Below are 17,591 nucleotides of genomic sequence, written 5' to 3' on the forward strand. Positions count from 1 at the left end.
CAAGGATGCTAGCATAACATACTTCTCGAGAAAGTTTGGAAGTCTCTGTCTTTAAGGACAATTACTTAGGATGTTCAGAAGAGAAAATACCATTTAATACATGATTTTGATATTTGATTAAGATTTCCCTTGAATTCCACATCCTCGGTTTCTAGTTTACTCTTCTCTTTGATGAGGGTTCTTGACAGCACTTGAAATCATTTGGAATCAGGTGAGCATGGAGAAACGGGTGAAGATTAATGCTTGATGCATTTAATTTGTCAAAAGTCAGTGCTCTCTTGGTCTAGTTTATACATGTTCTATATTGACCAGTAAGTCATTAGACCTTCAAAGGTAGAAGCTATATATTAACTGCTGTTATAACCAATATTCACTATAAAGAGGAACCTTTGATTTTTGGTTCCACCAAAATACATTTTTCCAAATATGAATATTGTCTATGTTTTATATCTATGTTTCATATATTTGCACCAGTTAATCCAAACTTCAGTGAATACCATGCATAATGACTAAGAAAGTATTTAAATCAAACTAATGAGCACATGAAGTCAAGCCTTTTCAAATATATTTTTGACATTGTATTTATTTGTAATGCCTTGGGACCAGTTCAGCACAAAACTTGTATCTGATAATATAATTTAGTATTACTTATAATTTATACTCTAATCCCCACACACTCATTCAGCACAATTGTCCATCACTTGCTTCCATTAGAAACAAGCCTGTATTCTTCTATTAGAAATAATGTATCTCCTGTGTTTGGGCCCTATGTTTTAAACACAAGGTTGTCCTTAAATTTCAAATGTTGAAGAACTTTCAAGGTCAAAAGAGAGGTTTCTTCATGTTGATGATCCAAATATGCTGTTTAAAATAAAGCAATTTTTAAGACTTAAGTCTGCATTGTTTCAGAGTAGAAACCACTGACAGAATGAGATTCAGCAATGTGAGTTCTGCTACTCTGCAGCCAGAGCAGCAATGCCACTGAAAATAACATTCAAGGCAAGTGCTAAGAGTAAACAGGTTTTTTGTTTCCATTACAATTTTCCAGGGCAATCTTTTTCCAGAGTTATGACTATTTCTAAGCACAGTAATGCCAGCAGCTTCTTTTTCATATTGATGGATCTTCCTGGACTGGAGGCTTCTCATTGTTGGACAGCAATTCCCATCTGCTTCATTTACATTCTTTCTGTGCTGGGCAACGTAACCATAATGCACATTGTCAAGTCTGTGCCCAGCCTCCACACACCTATGTACCTTTTTCTTTCCATGCTGTCAATGGCTGATCTGGGCCTCTCAGCCTCCACACTGCCTTCAATGGTAGCTGTTTTTCTCCTGGGCCAGAGAATAATAGGAGCTGCAGCCTGTTTTATGCAACTCTTCTTCATCCACACATTTTCAGTCATTGAGTCAGCTGTTCTCTTGGCCATGGCTTTTGACCGCTGTGTGGCCATCAGAGAGCCTTTGCGCTATGCTACCATCCTCACAACAAGACGTATTGGAGCCATTGGACTGGCTGTGGTGATCCGCAGTGCTGCCCTTCATCTGCCTCTGCCTGTGCTCCTGGGAAGGCTGACATTCCAGCCTGTCAGTGCTCTGTCTCATTCTTATTGTGTTCATCCTGATGTTCTAAGGTTGTCCTGTTCCAGTACGGTCATCAACAGTGGCTTCGGGCTCTTTGTCATGCTCTCTACACTGGGGATGGATGCTGTGCTGATTCTCCTTTCCTATGTGCTGATTTTGAAGACAGTCTTGAGCATTGCTTCTAATGCTGAACGCTTGAAAGCCTTCAACACCTGCATTTCCCACATCTGTGCTGTCCTTCTATTTTATACCCCACTGGTGAGTCTATCCATGATCCATCGCTTTGGGAAAAAGAAACTACCAGCTCAGGTATATATGCTTCTCTCTTATCTTCACTTTCTTATGCCTCCAATGCTCAACCCAATTGTCTACAGTGTCAAAACCAAAGAGATTCGGGTTCGCATTCTAAAGATGCTCCATCCCAAGAAACACTGAAATTTCATTGGACAGTTCCTCAATTCTAGGTGAAGGATGGCTTATTGAGGACATCCCAACAATGCAGCAGAGTGCCATTTTCAGTAGATCATCAGTCAACTAATTATTCAAACACATCAACAGGAATAGAGTGTGGATCTCTCCATACATCAAAACCATAACTGATCCATGGGAAAAATCATAATTCCTACTATTCAAAAGTCAGTTTTGTCCTTGACAGCTTTATTAAAGGAGAATCTGTTGTGTCTCGGGAGTATTTATACACTGACGTGTGAAAGTGGACAAATTTTAAGAGTCGAGGTTTGCAAAAATCTAAAGTCAGTTCCTGATAAACTCCTAGAATTCTGAAAACTTAAGCTCAGGAGGGCCTCATTTAGATGTACTTTCAGAAATTGTGGGAAACATGTTCAATCACAATATATCTTACTTTTTATTTATATAGTAACTATAAATTGGAGATTACCTATGAAAAATGTAACTGAATAAATGCCCCAAAGTATACTATATATGTATATATTTAAAGAAATAAAATTATTAATTCTGAAATTATGTTGTCTCAAAACCTAAATATGCAATTTTATATTTCTTTAAAGATCATCACTTGAGAAATGGGAAGGAACTTCAATGTTATCTATTTTTCTCAGTCTAGCTAACCCCCTGACTCTTCACAGAAATTCCATGTTTTCAAGAACCACTATAGCTAATGACTAAGTGACTCAAAGCACAGCTTATATCTCCTCCAGTTCTTTAGGAACAATGTTTAGAAGTAAGATGGTAGGTAACTTGAGGGTGTTTTTATAACTGACCCAATACATAATGGCCCCTTTCCCAGAGTGATTTAACAAACTTCTCTGATGAAATTGCTTTAGTGAGAAAACAATTACCAATAGATTAGATAGGGAATACATTTAAGCGCTGATACTTAAGGTCATATTACATTTCAAATTTATTTGAAATATAATGGAGAGATAGAAAGAAATAAATGCCAAAATACAAATCCCATCCTAGCTATTTGCTATGAATATATGTATTCAAGTGTACCAAGCTACTTCTTGGTTAAAGTATAAAGAAAACAAAATACAATGCTATTTTCTAGGCATGAAACACTTAAAGGACTGAGGAATGATGTTGTGTAGGAGTATAATTTTTCAGTTTGTCTTAGGTCCTTGGAAAAGGAAGGAGAATTCTACACTGAGAACACGAGGCAGAGTGAGCCCATTTGAACATTGTGATTTTTGAGCCATTTTGTTGAAACAAAAAGCTTCAATTAAAGACTATAAACATAAAAATGTATAGGAAATGTAGTGTTCCTGGTGAAGGCCATGCTTCTCCATAGATCCTGCCTCAATTTATGCATTGCAGACACACTATCGCTAAGTGCTCCAAGAACATTTTGCAGTTGCTGGCAACATGCTTCTACAAAAGCTTTTCTTCAAAGTCTGTTTGCACCACCTAACATTCTTCTTCTTCTGATAGCCTTATCTCTCTTTACCTCCCTGACATGTACAGATCCAGTATCAGTGGACTGGGGAATGCCTCTGATTACCTTCCTGCCACAAGTATCTATTGTCCAAGAAAAATTCCTTCACATTCTCATACCTTATGCATATCTACTTTACTAAATTTTATGTAAACTTTAATAACTTTATTGGGCTAATATTGGTATGAACTAAATGCTTCATATTTGCTATGTACCTTTTTTTTAAAATGTATAAAACTTTTGAAACCATTATCACAATCAAGATAAACCATATATCTGCTACCTTCACAAGTCTCTGGATGGTCACTTATAGTCCTCTGACAGCTTTCCCACAAACAACTCAAATACACTAGTTTGTGTTTTTCCACACTTTAAAATGTATGTGTCAATAAAATAGATTTGTTTTGTTTTGATCTGGGTTCTTTCACTAAGTAGGACTATACTGAGATTCATTCATGTGGTTTGTGTATTATTGCCTTAAAAATATTGTATTTCACCTTATGAATGCATAAATTAATGATATAAGTAAATTCTTCACTGTGAATATTTAGTATTATATCATTAAACTTACCTTAGGATTGATTTATAGACATTGTGTATTATTTTGTTTAACCTTACAATACTTCCTTAATGATGAAAAATGTTTGTTAGATTTATAAGTTGCAAAATTCTTGTTTTTTTCATGCAACTTTATTTCTTCTTATTTGCATTTTTTTTCTGCAGCATGGAAAAGTCTGGGTCCTATTTTTTACAGCTTATTTTTTCATCAGGTCATCACTCACAGCTTTAAAATTGCTAATCTGTATTTTTTATCAGGTATAAATTTATCAACTCAGGTAAAAAGTACAATTCTTTTCATGCTTTAGCTTGTGATTCCAAATATAATGTTGCAAAGTTGCTTAGATTGACTTATGATGATGAAATAATATATGTAATGTATGCTTTTGTTGTTAGTTTTACATTTTTACCATTAGACCTTACTGTACATAGCACTACCATCCCGATAATCTGAGACATTCAAAGAGATATCTGCACTTTAATTTAACAAAGGCTTAAATCCTAATGTTTTTCATTGTTGCAAGAGATTCAGTGTCTACTGAATTTGTTCCAGAATCTTTTCTCCTAGTGACACTCTCTGCTGAGCATTATTGCATCTTTGCTATGAATTTTCAGGTTATACTTGATATAGATCTCAAATGGACACCTAAGCAATTTCTTTGGACTCCCCCTTCTGCAATTTCTTCCTACCCAGTAGTTGCTCCATTTCAGATGCTCTGAAATGAGGACTCTATTCCTTTGTTCTAGTACATTGCTGCTTTTAAAAATATCATATTTTCAATTATTTTTAAAAGTTCACACACATATACAACATATGCTGAACATGTCCAAACCCATCCTCCTTTGCTCCATTTCCCCACAGAACCCTCTAACTTCATGTCTTTTAAAATTAGTTTAATTTTAATATTTTTATTATTAAAGTTTTAATACAATATATTTTTGTCATATTTTCTCTCTCCAACTCCTCTCAGCTCCTCTCCATCTCCCTACCTATCCAACTCTGTCTCTGTCTCTGTCTCTCTCTCTCTCTCTCTCTCACACACACACACACACACACACACACACACACACACACTCCAGTGGGGTGCAAATGATACAAACCAAACCAAACTAAAAAGCACACACACAAAAAATGGATTTTGCTTTGTTTTGGCCAACTGTTCTTGGCATAGAGCCTTCTCTTGGAGTGTGGTTGATATACCTAGTGTCACTCCATTTTCCTTTCCCAATGAGGGATCAATTGCAAATAGCTTCTTGGTTGGGGTTGGGATTTTGTTTACATTTCCCCTTTTCAGTCCTGGAATTTTTTGACTGTTCTGAACTTGTGCAAGTCTTCTGTGCACATCACAAACCCTCTGCAGAGAAGTTTCTTCTTGCAGTAGATGATAATTAGTACAGAGACCCACAACTGGACAAAGTGCAAAGTGTGAGAAACATTGGCACATTCAGCCCTAAATGGGATGTCATTATCAAACCTCTCCCCTCAAAGCTTAGAAATCTACGTGGAAGTGGATACAGAAAGACTTAAGAGTTAATAGGCGATGACCGATTGAGGACAAGGTGTCTTCCAGACACAGCAAGGTTTATACACATATGAACTCACAGAGACCATGACAGCATACTTGAGTTGTGAAGACTTGTGAGCTGCCATCTGGGTGCTGGGAACTGAAGGCAAGTCCTCTACATGAGCAAATGCTCTTAACCACTGAACCATTCGTTATCCCTTACCATATTGTTATTTTAAACTGGCTTGGACTTATGCAGCTGTTGTGCAGGTAAACACATCTGTTTCTGAGTTTATGAGCTCAACAGTGGAGAGCAGCAGGAACCTATGCATACACATATTTAAAAGGAAGTGTAACAGCATGATTATTTAGAAAAACAATAGCAGTACTTGCCTCCCCAGGGCCTAGTCTCTCCCAATTCATGGGTGGTGACCATGCTTGCAGGTCCTTCCTGTGGAATAATCCTCAAATCCAACCAAAAGAGTCATTGGTTACCCCATGAAAAGTCTTCATAGTGTTGCACCAGTGACGCCATGAATTTCTGTTTTGATGTACATCATCGAGTGGCCAATTAGTAAGCCGATGACTAAGACTGAGATTTCTGGGCTTTTTTCTTATATTGTAAAATATGTTATTTAGCAAAATTGTATTGGGGGGAACAGCATTAGTCATCTTCCTTTGTGTTTAGTACTCTGGGTAATTTTCTACTTTCTGTTCAATTTTAGAGCTATATCCACAATTTAGACAATGCTTCATTTTCTGGAACTTTTATTATTTATATAATGTGCAATGATAGAAAATTCCTTTGTTGTTTAGATTTAATGATAATAATTGATTAACTGTCTAATGAATCATTTAAAAAAATAGAAAGCGATTCCCATACACAGTTATATTTTGTATTCCAATACTGTAGTAAATAATAGAATCATAGCTATTGATTTAGTATTGGCAAGTGTTCTGAGTTTTTAAAAGAATATACTATTTAATTCTCAATGCAATTGTCTTAGTGTCTTTTTACTATTCCAGTGAAGTCACTGGAATGACTCAGAGGCTAAAATAAAATATGCAAATATGCAAAAGGTTTATCTATTGAATTTCAAACACAGTTTCACCAAATATGCACCACATAAATACTGTATTATTTTATTTCATAGACATAAAAAAGGCTCAAAAATTGTGTCACTGGAAAAAATGCAAGCAAATAGAGATAAATTTTAATTCATGTCTTGACAAGGTATATTTTAGTTATTCTTTAAGGGGTCTCGAGCAACAATAAAAACTCAGATTGTTGAAGAACTACATGGCTAACAATCATAACAGTGTCTGTTTAGAACATGCAAAACTTGTTTTTAATGACATGATTAAAGTCATTGGCTGCCACCAGGCCCATGGTCCCTGTTGTGTTCATCAGCGTACAACCTGGGCATTGGCTAATTTGCTGTAAAATTATTCTTCACTGAACACTCCCTGCCACTGGACTCCTGAGGAGGAGGAGACATGTTCTCTGTCCTTGTTTCCTTGTGGGTGAGTAAATAATGTGGGTTATGAAAAACAAAAGGGTCAAATTTGAATTAAGAACATGAAGTAAAACCATTAACTACTAAGAATAAAGAAAGGGACTTTTTTGCTTAAGACATCATGGAGCTGATGGGCAGGATTATTACTGAATTTTTCAAATGTCCTTTTGTAGCAAAGAAGGTCAATTAAATGCCAAATTGTTAGACAGACTGATACCTCACCAGCAAGAATTCCTCACCTTAAATGAATCATAATGTGCATGGGTGTTATTAACATCTAGAAATCTCAATATGTGTACTAAACTATCTAAACTAAAATTGGGAAGATTTTTAGGTATAGAATCATCATGTAGAGTTGCTGATTTGGGAAATAGTTTAATTTCTTTTTCTTCTTTTAAGATGTAAAGTAAAAGAAATATGAACTGAATGAATAAATCCATGATGATCCCTGTTGACTGCCGCTCTTTCTATATCCTTGAATAACCATCTTTGAAAGGCACCTTGTATCTTTTAAGGTGAGAACATAGGAGAAACTAAGACAAATGTTAACAATCATTATCTGCTTTCTAACACTCTAGGATGCTACAGAATATACATTCTACTTTTTTATTCTATACACACACACATTCATTCTAATGAGAAGTAATACAATCTACCAATTTCCCTTTGCATAAAGGTATAATCTATATGGTACAAAATATGTAAACATATATTAATATGTAATATGTATGAAAATATTTTTGGACATGAAAATTTTATTTGTATAATTTTCTTATTCTAGTATGGAAGGGAGAAGATTTATTATTCTCCTTGTAAGGATGCCAATGTTGGAAATTCCAGCATGGCTTTCTACTTTTGTTATTCCCATCCTACCCCAGCTAACTAAAACTCTGCTAGCCAGCCAGATGCAGAATTTCTCCAAGGGAGGAATCCCATAGTACCTTCTTGACATTTTTAGGGAAATATCTCATGTTTTAATGCAATTTTTATTCAACTTCTTTTTCTCCTCTTGTCTTTGTGTTGAAGCCGCCACCAGAAACAGATGGCTCAAATTTTCAACAATATTCCTCTGCTTTTAATTAAATCCTTCCCCTCCACAAAGTATGTATAAATAATTACAACACAAGAAAAATGAATATATACAATCACAAATTCTTTTCTAGGCAGTATCTGAGCTTAATATACACAGAAATACAAAAATAATCTGGTGCCTGTCTATTTTCACATGTCATTTCTTTCTAAAAGATAGTAAAACTAAATTCTGATAAATATTACAAGGACATTTGTTATACTTATGCCTCTGTAACTGTGATAAAAAGAGACTCTTTCAGCTTATTAAAGAATATTTTTGTCTAATTTAAAGAAACACTGCAGGCTGAATATAAGAATTATTCCAGCATAGAAACATTTGGGTGCCTAGTTCATCAAATATTTCTATGTCTTATTTTACATTTTTATCAACTTTCAACATCCCAGGGGATTAATAGCCATACAGATTATCTTAGTGAAAAGTTTGCCCAGTAAACGCTTAGGAAACTCTTGGCATACTTATTTATTATAATCACAATTCTGATGCTTAATTACAAACACTAAAGACATCCAAGTTTATATGGATATGTGCTTTCTGGAACCACCTCAGCATTTTGTTGTAAGGATCATACTTTCTGTGTAAGGGAGAGCCCTGATTTCTCTCCCAGATCTGTTTCAGTGGGACTTTGACAATTGCCATCAGCTGTCTACACTGCAACCCTACACCTAATGGTGGTAGCACTTCAGACTTTGGAATGTAACACAGTCATCTTAAGGCATTGTTGAAAACCAAGGGCAAAGCTTCACCCAGGAAACTGGGGATTGAGAGAGATCTAAAATGCTGCATGATTTACAGGTTGTCATTGATACTAAAGCTACCACTCCTGCATCACCTTTTCTAGAGCAAACAGATACATGTTTAGTACAGTAGGCACCTAGCACTTATTCTGCTGGGTGACATGAAGTGTTCTTAAGGAACCAAATTGACTTAATTGAGCTGAATCCTCTCACCATGAATGCGTCTTCCTATTCCTCAAATTCTCAGTCTAGTATGACACCTCCTTCTCTTTCCCTATGTTTTATTTCCTCCACATATTGGAACTAATGTTGACTGTGAGGCTTCTCTTTCCCTTTATTGTTGGAACATGTCACAGCACTAATCCCTGCATCTAAAATAGTATGTGACATAGTTTCACCATTGCATAAAATCACACGCATCCAATTGAGGGGCAAGAAGACAAGTCATAGAGGGGAAACAATTTAAGAAACGAAAGATAAAGAGCAACAACGAAAATGAATTCATGAGAATTTAAGCCTGGTGTGAACAAAACCACATGCACACACACATAATTAAACAATAAAAATAAATCTTTAGAAATAATAGGTTTTTTTGACTGTTTTCAGTATTTATTAGAATCTGGTGTTTGTCTTCGACTACTGAACACAATATTCATAATACAAAACAGGAGGTCACTGAAAATTATTTCAAGTCTTGGATCCTCCTTTTGCAAACCAAAAGAAGAAATTATAGACTTGAATTCTTTTTTCTTTCCTTTTTATAAATTGAAAATAGATTCTTCTCTCATCCAATATATCCTGACCACAGTTACCCTTTCCCTTCAGTCCTCTGAGCTTCCCCACACCTTTCCTCTCCCTTAGATTCACTACCCCTCTCTTTCCTCTTCAGAAAAAAAGGAGGTCTCTAAGAGACAACAGCCAAACAGGACAATACAAGATACAATAAGACAAGGCGAAAGCCCTCTTATAGAGGCCGGACAAAGCAACGCAGTAGGAGGAAGAGTCCCAAGAGCAGCAAGAGTCAGAGATACACTCACTCCCACTTGTTAGGAGTCTCACAAAAACACCAAGCTAACAGCCGTAACACACATGCAGAGGACCTGGTGCAGACTCGTGCAGGTCCCCTGCTTCCTACTTCAGTCTTTGTAATCCCTGCTAGCTGATATGGTAGGCCATGTTCTCCTGGTGTCCCTCATCCCTTCTGACTCCTACAATCCTCCCTTCCCCTCTTCTGGGTACCTGATCTCCGAGGTGAGGACCCAGTGGAGACCTCCAACGTAGACTTTCTCTCCACATAATGTCTGTAGGTCCCTGCACCTACTCCCATCTATTGCCAGAAGGAAACCTTTCCGATGACTACTAGACAAAGCACAAATCAAGGAATATAGCAGATATCATTAGGAACCATTTAAATGGTTTTTTTCTGCCTTTCTCTCTGATTTCCTCTCTTCCTCTCCTCTCCTCTTTCTTGTCTCCTCTCCTCTCCTCTCTCTCTCTCTCTCTCTCTCTCTCTCTCTCTCTCTCTCTCTCTCTCTCTCTCTCTCTCTCTCTCTCTCTCTTTCCCATCATGTTTGGTTCTAGCATAAATCTCTGGGCTATCCAGTCTCAGTTTCCTGGCCATCAGGCAGTGTAGGCCATGGGCTTCTTCTTGTGGCTGGCTTTCAAGGTATGTCAAACATTGGTTGGTCACTCCGACAAGTTTTGAGACACCATTACCCAAGCACATCTTGCAGGCAGGACAGACTTGGAACCAACATGCTTTAGTTCCTTTTTAAGGATGTATGCCAAATTTCAATTTAAGCATTAAATATCTTTGCATTATGCAGTCTTACTATGTACAAAAACTTCCTTCTAACAATTAAACAAATTCATCTTATTAAAGGGCTCCTTAATTATGAAATAAAAGAAACGTTGAGATAAAATAGAAAGTTGTGGTTGTGAGAGCAACATTTTGAAGAGTCTTTATTAGATTCCAGCTCTCAGACATTCTAACAGAAACTCTCTGGGCTTGGGTCCTGTGATTACATTTGATTTTAGAGTTTTCCCTTACAGGTGTCATGGCCCACTCCAACCATTCCAGCACCTCCTTCTTTCTGACTGGCCTCCCAGGCCTTGAGGCTGTGTATGTCTGGCTCTCCATTCCTCTCTGCATCATGTACATTGCCTCTCTGGCAGGGAATGGCCTGATCCTGTGGGTTGTAAAGTCAGAGTCCTCCCTGCACCAGCCTATGTACTACTTTCTATCCATGCTCGCAGTGACAGACCTGGGTCTGTCTGCCTCCACACTGCCCACCATGCTCACAATCTACATAATGGGTGTCAGGGAAGTGGCATTAGACATGTGCCTTGCCCAGCTTTTCTTCATCCATACTTTCTCCATCATGGAATCCTCTGTGCTGCTGACCATGGCCTTTGATCGTTTTGTGGCCATCAGTAGTCCCCTACGCTATGGCACCATCCTCACTAACCCTCGAATTGCCAGCTTGGGCCTGGCCATTGTGGTTCGCAGCGTTGGTCTCCACATCCCTGCCCCCATCATGCTGAAGAAGCTGCCTTACTGCCAGAAGCGCCAGCTTTCCCACTCTTACTGCCTGCATCCAGATGTTATGAAACTGGCCTGTACAGACACCCACATCAACAGTGCCTATGGCCTCTTTGTGTTCTGTCCACCCTGGGTGCGGACTCTGTGCTCATTGTTCTCTCCTACGGGCTAATCCTCCACACGGTGCTTTCAATTGCCTCCAAGACTGAGCGCCTCAAGGCCCTCAACACCTGTGTCTCCCACATCTGTTCTGTACTGCTGTTCTACACACCTATGATTGGCCTGTCCATGATCCACCGATTTGGCAAGTGGGCTTCCCCATGCAGCCGTGTGTTGCTCTCTTATCTTCACTTTCTCACTCCTCCAGTGCTCAACCCGGTTGTATACACTATAAAGACTAAGCAGATCCGGCTGAGGATTCTGCGCATCTTCCGGTCTGGTGGAGCAAGCATTGGAGATACCCAGGGTCACTAAGTCTTCTCCTGTGGTGGTAAAAATATGGAGCTACAGTTTCTATTCTGAATATTAATTATGACTGATAAGCTAGACAATGTTGTAACTGAACATGTGAATGAATACAACTGATTTTTACTGGAGTTTAAAGAAGTAAGTGGCAAATAGGATACTGCTCAGGTTTGTAATTCATTGGTACAGAAGCATTTTGAAAATAGATAATCGGATGTAATCTTTACAGGCACAGTCATTTGTCTCTTCAGTGTACATCCCTAGCCATAAATGCATCATTTTAATGTATTAGAAAATTGGTTAGTACTTGCTTAATGAAAGATTGAATGGATGAACAGGTAATGTGTCTGAGATTATTTGTTCAATGTACAACCATTCAAGATTCAATGCTAGGTGAACGCAAGTAAAGCTATGAACACTTATATAGTTTTACTATTTTTTCTCTTGTTCAATAGAAATTTCAAAGGTGCTATAACTACTCAGTTAAACTGTTTCTTGTGTCACAGTTAGCAAAACAGTTTTTTTCTTTTTTTTATTATTAAGAAATTTTCTATTCACTTTACATACCAACCACAGATCCCTTCCTCTTCCCACCCCCAGCCTTCCCCCCCCAACCCACCCCTTATCCTCACATTTCCCAAGTCAAGATCTCCCATGGGGAGTCAGCAGAGCCTGGCACACTCAGCTGAGGCAGATCCAAGACCCTCCTCCCTGCACTAAGGCTGTGCAAGATGTCATACCCTAGGCACTGGACTCCAAAAAGCCAGCCCATGCACCAGAGACAGATCCTGATCCCTCTGCCTGGGCCCCCCCCCCAAACAGTTCAAGCTAAACAACTGTCTCCCATATCTAGAGGGCCTAGTCTAGTCCTATGAGGGCTACACAGCTCTTAGTTCACGGTTCATGGGTTTCCACTAGCGTGGCTGGTCATCTCTGCACATTTTCCCATCATGATCTCTATATCCCCTGCCCACAGAATCCCTCCTCTCTCTCATCAATTGGATTCCTGGAGTTCAGCCTAGCACCTGGCCATGGATCTTTGCATCTGCTTCCATCAGTCACTGAATGAAGGCTCTATAATGACAGTTAGGGTATTCACTAATCCAGTCACCAGAGTAGACCAGTCCAGGCACCCTCTCAACCAAAACAGTTTTTTAAAGGGTGTAAGAGTAGAAACAGTTTCAGTCAAGTCTCCTTAGATGTAATCTTAAAGAATCTCAGTAGCCTTGAGCATAACCAATTGTGCGGTAGATAGCCCGAGAGTCAAATACACGAGAGCTGGTACAGGGGTTCACATATGATGTGGTGCCTATTTCATTGTACATACTTCACTTTCTGAATTTCTCTTTATATCCAATTATGAAGAGAACATAAAGGGCTTGCAACATAGAGCTTAAGCAGTAAACTGACAACAGAGGAAAACACTGTCATGAAAAAGTGAGTTATAGAACAAATAAAAGAATCAGAAGAATGAGGACTGAATGTCCTTTTGGTATTTGTTCATGATCTGAAATATCAGTGGATATGCTACAAAAAATGTATGTTTTATAGTTGCAGGTGATAATGATAAAATAGCCTAATAATGTATTTGTGCCTATTTTAGAAATATATTGTTATTTAAACAGAACATGTTTGTTTATTATATCAAGTAATTTTCCTATATGTTAAAGGCATAATAGTACTATGTAATTGCAACAATACATTTAGTTGAAATATGCATATTGCTCAGTTACATTTTCATCATTTTGATTTAATAACAATAATTATGGGATAAACTATGATGTTTAAATGTATGTATGGAATGACGAATGGTAAAAGAAGATATTTAGCATACTCCTTTCTTAAACAGTTATATTTCTCCTGGAGAAAGCATTCCAAATACTCTCTTTTAGTATTTTTCAAATCAAAACTCACTATTGTTGACTAGATTTATCCTCCTGAGACATTTGAGCTACAGCCCTTGTCCAACTGTAACACTGATCCCATGGAGAAATTTCTTCACTCCTTCCTGCCTTTATACTTTCTGAAACTTCTGATAACCACTATTCTAATCTCAACTTCCATGAAAACAATCTTTAAGTCATATCAGAATTTTTTTCTGATTTACATAAATGGGAATTGGTAACTGTTGGTTAAATTAGCACTGCTCGTGGCTGGCTGCCACTTGCGGCAGCCATGCCAGTGGAGGAGCATGTGATCAGAAGAATCACAAGCTATGGTTACCTTTTTACAGCTTTATTGGGAGATAGGAGAAGAGAGAGAGAGAGAGAGAGAGAGAGAGAGAGAGAGAGAGAGAGAGAGAGGAGGAGGAGGAGGAGCATGCTGATCAGAAGAATCACAAGCTATGGTTACCTTTTTACAGCTTTATTGGGAGATAGGAGAAGAGAGAGAGAGAGAGAGAGAGAGAGAGAGAGAGAGAGAGAGAGAGAGAGAGAGAGAGAGAACAGACAGAAGGGAAGAAAGCAGAAAGAGAAGGGGGAAAAGGGACGCACAGAGGGCCTGCTCGCTTTTTAGGCTGGGACGCCGTCGCAGGCTGGTGATATAATTAAGGACAATTCTTACAGTAACACATTTTATTGGTAGTGTAATGATGGTGGGAAGGATGACCAGTTCATTCTACACTTGTTTTGTGACACATGATATGTAATGGTAAGGCTCAGAAAAACAAAAACAAAAACAAAACAAGACATCATAGTCTTATTACTTGCTAGCATATACATAAAAACTAAAATGACTGTATGCATCTTATTGTCAAAAAATGAAGTAGTCCAAGAGTACAATGCAACAAATTCAATATTATAAGACAATGGGAGCAGGAAAGGGGAGGAAGGCTGACAGAAGGTATGTGTGTTTGGGGTGGTATCCATAATGTGATTATATATATATATATATATATATATATATATATATATATATATATATATATATATATATATAAAACTGCCTTAATAAAACCCACTGTTTTGATGATAACTGAAATAATATAAAACACAAAAGATTGGTTGACTTAGAGTTACAAAGAAGAAATTTGATTTCCAATTAACTCATAGAGAATCATGAAGGGTAACAAAGGTGACAATTAACAAATAATACATGTCAGTTTAAAATGCTTTCCATTATTTTAAACGCAGTGACAATCATGGTGAACTTTGCCATGGGCTTTTATTCAGAAGCCATGCATGGAATTGTCTCTTCCTGACTTAGGACCTCCTAAATAATCAGATAAACAAATGGTTTACAAATAACACAGAAAGATTCTTAAGAAACGTGTTTTCTGAGTGGGAAGATGCCAGATGTGATAACAGCATTCATAGTTCAGTATTTGCTATAATTGTGACTGAAATCACATAAGAGGAATGGGAACATTCATGGATGTCCCAGTGTGTGTGTGTATGTGTGTGTGTGTGTGTGTGTGTGTGTGTGTGTGTGTGTGTGTGTGTGTGTTATTCACTATTATTAAACATTGAAATGGAAGGTGGAGAGGTGAGACTCATGAGAGTTATGCACTGACATCTAGAGTTATTTGAAATACATGCAGTCTGGAGAGTGTCGTTCTATTGTTGAAGCTATACATATACAATTCCACTCCCCAGATTCTTCAAGTAGAGCAAATGCCATGCCATAGAACTTTAGATATTTCTCTGCAGACATGCTACTGCAAAAAGGTCTTCAGGTTTTCAACACTTAAATTAAAGTTATTCAAATTGGTACATATACAGCTACCAATTCTTGCTGTTAAGGTGGGACAATTTGATGTTTTGTTGTATGTATACACTGGATAAGTTTATAAGTTGTTTAAACATATCTACTGAAACACTGATCATTTCTCCAAGTTAAAGATACCTCAAACCCTGTTGTTGAGATTTTGAAGCATATGGTATCTTGTTGTTATCTTTATATACCCTGATACAAACAGCATAGCAGAACTTCTTTTTTTTTTGAAGATTTAATTAGTTTTATTTTGTGTACATGAGTGCTTCACCTACACTATATCCATGCACCTCATGTATGAAGTGTTCACAGAGGTAAGAAATGGGTATTGGATCCTAGTGAGATTCTGTCTCTCTAATTTTTTTCTTTTTCTTTTTTTTATTGTTATTTTGTTTTGTTTTCTTTTCTTTTTAAAGACAGGGTTTCTCTGTGTAGTTTTGGAGCCTTTCCTGGATCTCACTCTGTAGACCAGGTTGGTCTCCAACTCACAGAAATCTGTCTGGCTCTGCCTCCTGAGTGCTGGGATTAAAGATGTGTGCCAACACTACCAGGCCTATCTTCCTAATTTTTTGATAAATAGATAAAATAACAATAAGAAAGAAAATTGACATCATGGACTGATGGGATGTAGAACTGATTATCTTATGTAACTGTTTAGGGAGAAATGTTGAAATTATATTGTCATCTCAAAAATGTAAAAAGTAAAAGAAAACTAAGGAGAATTGTCAATTTCTCAGTTTTTCAGGTTTTATTATTCACAATTGAAAGACAATTTCAAGGCTCCTTTCATATTGGAATATAGTAATATGTTTTTAAGGGAAGTATTTCTGTACTCTTTACTATGGTTTATCTATGAATAAAATAGAGAAGACAAAACAATTATTTTGTTCCAAATATTTGTACCTTCTGGTTGTGTTATTGCCTTCAGGGAAATATGCAGAAGAGATATTGATCAGCATTGCTAGATTTAAATGAATAACAATTGCTAATTCCCCCAAATGCCTTAATTCCACCATAAATGTTACCAGATGTCTTCCTTCCAGTATATACAGAATAGCTTAGTCATAGATCAACCAATAAATACAAAATTGGGTTAAAATATAACTGGTTTATTGCAATACCAAAAATGTTTTACACTAATGTGTTTAAGAAAGTTCATTTTAGTAATTAGTATAGAAATTTTATTGACATACACTAAGAAATAAATAAAAACAAATGTACATTTAATGAATTACATTTTATTATTTTATAATTGGAGTGCAATAAGAGATCAGAGGTACCTTTGAAAAATCTGGAATTTATGTTTAAATTTGTTATTTTGTGTTTACAAGTTGAAATCAAGAATTTACTACAAAAGCACATAGTCAAGGTCTAGAAAAGCATGCCCCTACTTGATCTAATAAAACTTGAAAAGATTAATGAGTAATGGTTTCAATGGACTCAACAATTATTTATTAAGTACTTTGTTCCAGGTTGGGTACAAATATTCAGTTATAATCCCTGAGAAATACTTGTGAGAATCAGTGTTTCTATATAGGTACTTTATTTTTATTTATGTGTATGCATGCATTTGTATGCATTTTCAGTGTGGCTATACATATAGGCCAGAGAAGAGGGTCAAATCACCTGGAGCTTCAGTTACTGGCACTGTGAGCCACCCAATACATGTAGTGGGAACCAAACTCAGATACTTGACAAGTGCAGCAAGCACTTCAACTACTAAGCCATCACAGCAGGCTTAATATTATTTCATTCCTACTGGTAGGCTAGCTTTTATAGTGTTGAAAGGTGCTATGCACTCTACTACAGAAGTATAGTATCAGCAGCCTTACTCCACTGTGAAACCTGGATCTACAGTAATGACAGGTCTGATAAGACATGCACACTCATGCAATTGTGAACAAACATCATGGGGGTAAATAAGCACATTCTGACTGCATTTAAAAATCGTATTCTACAAGATGTAACCC

The 17,591-nt window shown here is 37.1% G+C and overlaps 2 protein-coding genes across 2 annotated transcripts; both read left to right on the plus strand.

Annotated features, from left to right (window-relative positions):
* The first annotated feature begins 1,068 nt into the window (after nucleotides 1–1,068).
* LOC128124393 (olfactory receptor 51G2-like) lies at nucleotides 1,069–2,016 on the plus strand. The gene has a single exon (XM_052760570.1). The coding sequence runs from the start codon at nucleotides 1,069–1,071 to the stop codon at nucleotides 2,014–2,016; it is 948 nt and encodes a 315-aa protein (XP_052616530.1).
* An 8,944-nt stretch (nucleotides 2,017–10,960) lies between these two features.
* Nucleotides 10,961–11,919, plus strand: LOC128095246 (olfactory receptor 51G2-like). Its single transcript, XM_052714064.1, is given in 2 exon segments — nucleotides 10,961–11,558; nucleotides 11,561–11,919. Coding segments are annotated over 2 exon segments (957 nt in total).
* Nucleotides 11,920–17,591: the final 5,672 nt, after the last annotated feature.

This window comes from Peromyscus californicus, unplaced genomic scaffold (genome assembly GCF_007827085.1).
Source record: "Peromyscus californicus insignis strain IS unplaced genomic scaffold, ASM782708v3 Scaffold_4__1_contigs__length_199733344, whole genome shotgun sequence".
Taxonomy (NCBI): domain Eukaryota; kingdom Metazoa; phylum Chordata; class Mammalia; order Rodentia; family Cricetidae; genus Peromyscus; species Peromyscus californicus.

Bases quoted from the DNA above. Each gene is read 5' to 3' on its own strand.
- LOC128124393 (XM_052760570.1), top strand. From the start codon at position 1,069: ATGACTATTTCTAAGCACAGTAATGCCAGCAGCTTCTTTTTCATATTG.